This window comes from Cetorhinus maximus, chromosome 21, assembly GCF_964194155.1.
Source record: "Cetorhinus maximus chromosome 21, sCetMax3.hap1.1, whole genome shotgun sequence".
Taxonomy (NCBI): domain Eukaryota; kingdom Metazoa; phylum Chordata; class Chondrichthyes; order Lamniformes; family Cetorhinidae; genus Cetorhinus; species Cetorhinus maximus.
Genome location: NC_135899.1, coordinates 95,178,088 through 95,184,604, shown reverse-complemented (window position 1 = coordinate 95,184,604; position 6,517 = coordinate 95,178,088). Strand labels below are relative to the sequence as shown.

The following is a 6,517-nucleotide window of genomic DNA, read 5'->3' as shown; positions in this document are numbered from 1 at the left end:
TTCCCATCATTTGATCTAGTGGCTATAAATTAGGAGATTTAGACCAGACCAACTAATCAGTTAGGCAAATTTCCTGATGATCACAATGAGTAAAAGTATCAGATGAGGGCATCAACATCTCTTCAATAATCTTATGGCCAAGGGAAGACAGTTCAGAGTAAAAACTGTGACCCTGGGATTAAAATCAGCTGAAAATATGGGGTTATCCATCAGGCTGATGTAAGAATATCAATACAGTTTCCATTCCATACCCTGAGAGTGACAGCAGGATACTCACTCTACCCTGACCTAAATTAGAATGGGAGCAATGCAACTGCTGCAGGCTGACTGAAACTAACTCCAATTGGGATCAGAGTGAAAGCTGGCTATATGGTACACTTACACTGAGGAATGGAACTACTTTATTGTTAACAAACTCAAAAATAGCTGGAAAAACTCAGCAGGCCTGACAGCATCTGCGGAGAGGAATATAGTTGACGTTTCAAGTCCGTATGACTCTTCATCAGAACTAAGAAATATAGAAATGAGGTGAAATATAAGCTGGTTGAGGGGGGTGGGACAGGTAGAGCTGGATAGAGGGCCAGTGATAGGTGGAGGCAAAGAAGAGATTGCCAAAGATGTCATAGACAAAAGGACAAAGGGGTTTTGACGGTGGTGATATTAGCTGAGGAATGTGCTAATGATGACATTAAGGGTAGAAAGCAGGATGAGCAAGTGACAGATGGCCCTAGTGGGGGTGGGGTGGGGGGAAGGGATCAAAATAGGCTAAAAGGTAGAGATAAAACAATGGATGGAAATACATTTAAAAATAATGGAAATAGGTGGGAAAAGAAAGATATATATAAATTATTGGAAAAAGGGAGATCAGAAAGGGGGTGGGGATGGAGGAGAGAGTTCGTGATCTGAAGTTGTTGAACTCAATATTCAGTCTGGAAGGCTGTAAAGTGCCTAGTCGGAAGATGAGGTGCTGTTCCTCCAGTTTGCGTTGAGCTTCACTGGAACATTGCAGCAGGCCAAGGACGGACATGTGGGCAAGAGAGCAGGGTGGAGTGTTGAAATGGCAAGCGACAGGGAGGTCTGGGTCATGCTTGCGGACAGACCGAAGGTGTTCTGCAAAGCGGTCACCCAGTCTGCGTTTGGTCTCTCCAATGTAGAGGAAACCGCATTGGGAGCAGCGAATGCAGTAGACTAAATTGAGGGAAGTGCAAGTGAAATGCTGCTTCACTTGAAAGGAGTGTTTGGGCCCTTGGACGGTGAGGAGGGGGGAAGTAAAGGGGCAGGTGTTGCGCCTTCTACGGTTGCATGGAAAGGTGCCGTGGGAATGGGTTGAGGTGTAGGAGGTGATGGAGGAGTGGACCAGGGTGTCCCGGAGGGAACGATCCCTGCAGAATGCCGCCAGGAGGGGTGAAGGGAAGATGTGTTTGGTGGTGGCATCATGCTGGAGTTGGCTGAAATGGCAGAGGATGATCCTTTGAATGCAGAGGCTGGTGGGGTGATAAGTGAGGACAAAGGGGACCCTATCATGGTTCTGGGAGGGAGATGGGCCAGACACGGTTGAGGGCCCTGTCAACCACCGTGGGTGGAAAACCTCGGTTAAGGAAGAAGGAAGACGTGTCAGAGGAACTGTTTTTGAAAGTGGCATCATCAGAACAGATGCGACGGAGGCGAAGGAACTGAGAGAATGGGATGGAGTCCTTACAGGAAGCGGGGTGTGGGGAGCTGTAGTCGAGGTAGCTGTGGGAGTCGGTAGGCTTGTAATGAATATTGGTGGACAGTCTATCACCAGAAATTGAGACAGAGAGGTCAAGGAAGGGAAGGGAAGTGTCAAAGATGGACCATGTGAAAATGATGGAAGGGTGGAAATTGGAAGCAAAATTAATAAATTTTTCCAGGTCCAGACGAGAGCATGAAGCAGCACCGAATCAATCATCGATGTACTGGAGAAAGAGTTGTGGGAGGGGGCCGGAGTCGGACTGGAACAAGGAATGTTCCACATACCCCATAAAGAGACAGGCATAACTGGGGCCCATGCGGGTACCCATAGCCACACCTTTTATTTGGAGGAAGTGAGAGGAGTTTAAGGAGAAATTGTTCAGTGTGAGAACAAGTTCAGCCAGACAGAGGAGAGTAGTGGTGGATGGGGATTGTTCGGGCCTCTGTTTGAGGAAGAAGTGGAGAGCCATCAGACCATCCCGGTGGGGGATGGAGGTGTAGAGGGATTGGACGTCCATGGTGAAGAGGAGGTGGTTGGGGCCAGGGAACTGGAAATTGTTGATATGATGTAGGGCGTGAGAGGAATCGTGGATGTAGGTCTGCAAGCATGACCCAGACCTCCCTGTCACTTGCCATTTCAACACCCCACCCTGCTCTCATGCCCACATGTCCATCGTTGGCCTGCTGCAATGTTCTGATGAAGAGTCTTATGGACTCGAAATGTTAACTGTGTTCCTCTCCGCAGATGCTGTCAGACCTGCTGAGTTTTTCCAGCTATTTTTGTTTTTGTTTCAGATTCCCAGCATCCGCAGTATTTTGCTTTTTACTTTATTGTTAACTTCAGTCAAAGCAGCCGGTTTGGGAAGGATACCATCTGAGTCTCTCAAACATTTTAATAAATTAAGAAACAAGCAGAAATAGATACTTTGAAACTTTTATTGCCTTTTCTTTCGAGAGACAGATACAAAATGTAGAATTATTTGATAGATAGAATACAAATACAAAATGTCCATTTAGCAAACTAATATACTTACATGATGAAGAAATAGTGCTGGGGGTGAGGGATCTTCTAAACATGTGTTTGTCCAAAACAAAACAAAAAAACGTTAAATGGACACATTAAAGAAAAATCCTTGAGCTAAACAATGCTGACTCTAAACGAAATTTCTATCGCATCAGAAAACATCTGAATCAAAATGCTGATTATTCAGGTTGGTGTAATCAGTCCATTCAATATTCATGATTTAGATTGACAATTTAGTTGTGCACATTTTCCTGGTTATGTTCCTAAAATATAACAATAAAAAAAGACTCCCTCCTGAGAGAGGTCTTTAATATTCTGTTCTTGTTTTCTATTGAACAATCTACTAAAGAGGAAGCAGCAGATGATTTGATTCTGGAGTTACCCAGGCCGCTCTCCCTGCCACAAAGCCATGTTTATTTTTCTATTTTCTTATATTTGTATAACTGAAACTTTCCTAAGATTCATTCCTCAGGCTGCTGAAATTTCCAGCGGGTGATCTGTTGAATCTAATTCCAGTAAATAGAACCCAGTGAATATAACCCAAATGTAAATATACGATAACCCAGTAAATAAAACCCAGTCAATATAACCCAAATATAATTATAAACTAGTTAATATAACCCAGTAAATATAATCCAGTAAATATAGCCCAAATACAAATACAATATAACCCAGTAAATATAGCCCAAATATAAATACAGTATAACCCAGTAAATATAACCCAGTAAATATAACCCAGTAAATCCCGGACGAGACCTTTGATGTTGTTTCCTGTCGGCCAAATGCCAGGTTGTGTTTTTCCAAGGCAATTTGGTAAATTGGATCCAGAATTGGCTGAGTGGCAAGAAGCAGAGGGTGATGGTCGAGGGGTATTTTTGTGACTGGATGCCTGTGTCCAGTGGGGTTCCACAGGGATCGGCGTTGGGTCCCTTGCTGTTTGTGGTATATACAAACGATTTAGACTTGAATGTAGGAAGGTTGATCAGTAAGTTCGCGGATGACACAAAAATTGGTGGGGTGGTAAATAGTGAGGAGGATAGCCTTAGTTTACAGGAGGATATAGACGGGCTGGTCAGATGGGCTGATCAGTGGCAAATGGAATTTAATCCGGATAAGTGTGAGGTGATGCACTTGGGCAGGACAAACAAAGCACGGGAATACACGATGAATGGTAGGACCCTGGGAAGTACTGAGGATCAGAGGGACCTTGGTGTGCATGTCCACTGGTCCCTTCAGGTAGCGGGACAGGTAGATAAGGTGTTAAGAAGGCTTTTGGGATACTTGCCTTTATTAGCCGAGGCATAGAATATAAGAGCAGGGAGGTTATGCTGGAACTGTATAAAACACTGGTTAGGCCACAGCTAGAGTATTGTGTGCAGTTCTGGAATCCACATTATAGGAAGAATGTGATTGCACTAGAGAGAGTGCAGAGGAGATTTACCAGGAGGGGACGTGAGGAAGAATTTTTTCATCCAGAGGGTAGTGGGAATCTGGAAAAGGGTGGTAGAGGCAGAAACTCTCACAACATTTAAGAAGTATTTGGATGTGCGCTTGCGATGCCATGGCACACAAGGCTATGGGCCTAGTGCTGGGAAATGGGATTAGAATAGTTAGGTACTTGTTTGACCGGCGCAAACCCAATGGGCCGAAGGGCCTTTTCTTGTGCTGTAGACCTCTATAACTAAATATAACCCAAATATAAATACAATATAACCCAGTAAAATCTCTATTCTCTGCTGCCTCCTGGTTTGTTGGGTGGATCTGGGGGTTTTAGTTTTTGCGATTGGGACAGTTAAGGGTTAAAGGGACCAGTGAAAAGTGCAGCGTTAATGATTGGATGTGAGAATAACTGGCTCATTATACATCACATTGTTCCTTTGTCAATCCCTGGGTGATTCTGTATAAATAACGGATGCACAGCAGAGTGTGAGAGGGGAGGGGAAACCCACTGGAATCCAGGCAGATCCTTGTAGAGATCCAACCGCAGCCACTTGCCGGACTGGCTAAAGTGCCATTTGCCCTGGCCGGACATGGATTCAGACACTGGGTCAGTTTGCAGTCGGGCATCATCTCCGGACATGGAGACTGTTGGCGGGGGCGCTTTCCTCTCCGCCAGGCACAAACCACTCATCCCGAATTTCCTGAGCGAGCAGGAGGATCCGAGCAGGGAATTCCCCAGAAACACCCCGGCCAAGGGCAAGTGGAAGAAACCCATGTCTGAGTGTGAGAGCCAGGAGCTGCGGCTCAAGGTGAACGGCCGGGAGCGCAAGCGGATGCAGGACCTGAATGTGGCCATGGACGGTCTCCGGGAGCTCATGCCCTGCGCCCACGGCCCGTCCGTCAGGAAACTCTCCAAAATCGCCACTTTACTGCTGGCCAGAAACTACATCCTGATGCTCAGCAGCTCACTGGGTGAGATGAAGAAGCTGCTGAGTGAGGTTTATGGGGGGCATCACAGCCACTGCCACCCCCAGCGCTGTGGGCAGCTTGGACAAGCAGCCTCTGCCCAGCTGGGTGCCCAGGTGCTGCCTCCCATGGCCGCTCTGCCCAGCGGCTGCTCCGCCCCATCGCTGCCCCTCGGCTTCCTGGGCGGCAGCCCAGCTCCCGCCGCCTTGTTAAAGAGCCCGGCCCCGTGCGGCTCCCGGCACTGGAGGGCAGTGCCCTGTCCCTTCACCTTGTGCCAACCTGTCCCGCAGCACCTGCCCGCCCACAGCCCCGGTCTGAGCTGCTCCTCCAGCCACAGGTAAAGCGGGACAGGGCGAAGCTGCTGCACAAACCACCCCCCTGTCCTTCCGGCAGCTCCGCCTGAGGCTTTGGAGCTTTTCAAGGTCAGAGGAGAGTTTGAGGAATTTGTTCCAGTTGCTGCCGGGTTTATGGGGGAGAGTTTGGAAGTTTAAATTCACTGTCCGTTCATCACATTGGGAGCCCGGCCGGTGCTGACGCCGCTTCCAGGAACCCGATGGGCTGATGGACAATATTTGAAGCGAGAGAGAGAGAGAGAGAAGTTCCTCTCTGCTGTTGGGAAGAAGCTTGCGGACTGTCTGCAGATTCTAGGGTTTAATGAAATTAAGATGCTTAATGGACACATTTGAATACATTGTAAAAATGGTGAATAATGTTGAAAAACTCTTCGCTACGCGAATTCTGCGGTAATCTAGTTATAACATCGGAGTCAGAACAACCCAGTCTGTGTAACTGAGAACATGTAAACTGCAAAAAGTAACAGGGCCACTTGTTCAGACAGAACTAGGAGCCGCAGAATGGAGGAGATTAGAGAGTGGCTGAAAGTTACCAGGTGACCATTAAAGAGCTTATTTGATTCATGTTCCTGTAAATGCTGAGTTTTATTTTTTGACAAGGGGCCAATGTAAAATAAGCAAAGATTGAAGAATGTGAACGTGTATAAAACTTCAACATTTCATTTTCTGCGCATCAGACTTTGCCTTTTGTTGCCAGATGTGTAAATCTCACATTGGCCATGTTGGCCATTTGCTGCATGTTTACCAGTGGATTGGTTTTTGGGAGGGGGGTAGAGAGAACACAGAACCTAGCACCTAATTCCAGTAGCGGTCCTTTTATTGTCAAATCATTTGGCGGACGATAAAAAGCAACGTGCAACCTTTGAGCTTTTTGTTTTATTCATTCACAGGATGTGGGCTTCGCTGGCTGGGCCAGCATTTATTGCCCATCCCTAGTTGCCCCTTGAGAAGGTCGTGGTGAGCTGCCTTCTTAAACCGCTGCAGTCCGTTATGTGGATGAAAATGGTGTTTTATGAAACGT

General features: G+C 46.8%; 1 protein-coding gene across 1 annotated transcript; it reads left to right on the top strand.

The window, feature by feature from the left end:
- The first annotated feature begins 4,767 nt into the window (after positions 1-4,767).
- On the top strand, positions 4,768-5,484 carry LOC144695482 (oligodendrocyte transcription factor 3-like). Its single transcript, XM_078566360.1, has one exon. The coding sequence runs from the start codon at positions 4,768-4,770 to the stop codon at positions 5,482-5,484; it is 717 nt and encodes a 238-aa protein (XP_078422486.1).
- The last annotated feature ends 1,033 nt before the right edge of the window (positions 5,485-6,517 follow it).

Bases quoted from the DNA above. Each gene is read 5' to 3' on its own strand.
- LOC144695482 (XM_078566360.1), top strand. From the start codon at position 4,768: ATGGATTCAGACACTGGGTCAGTTTGCAGTCGGGCATCATCTCCGGAC.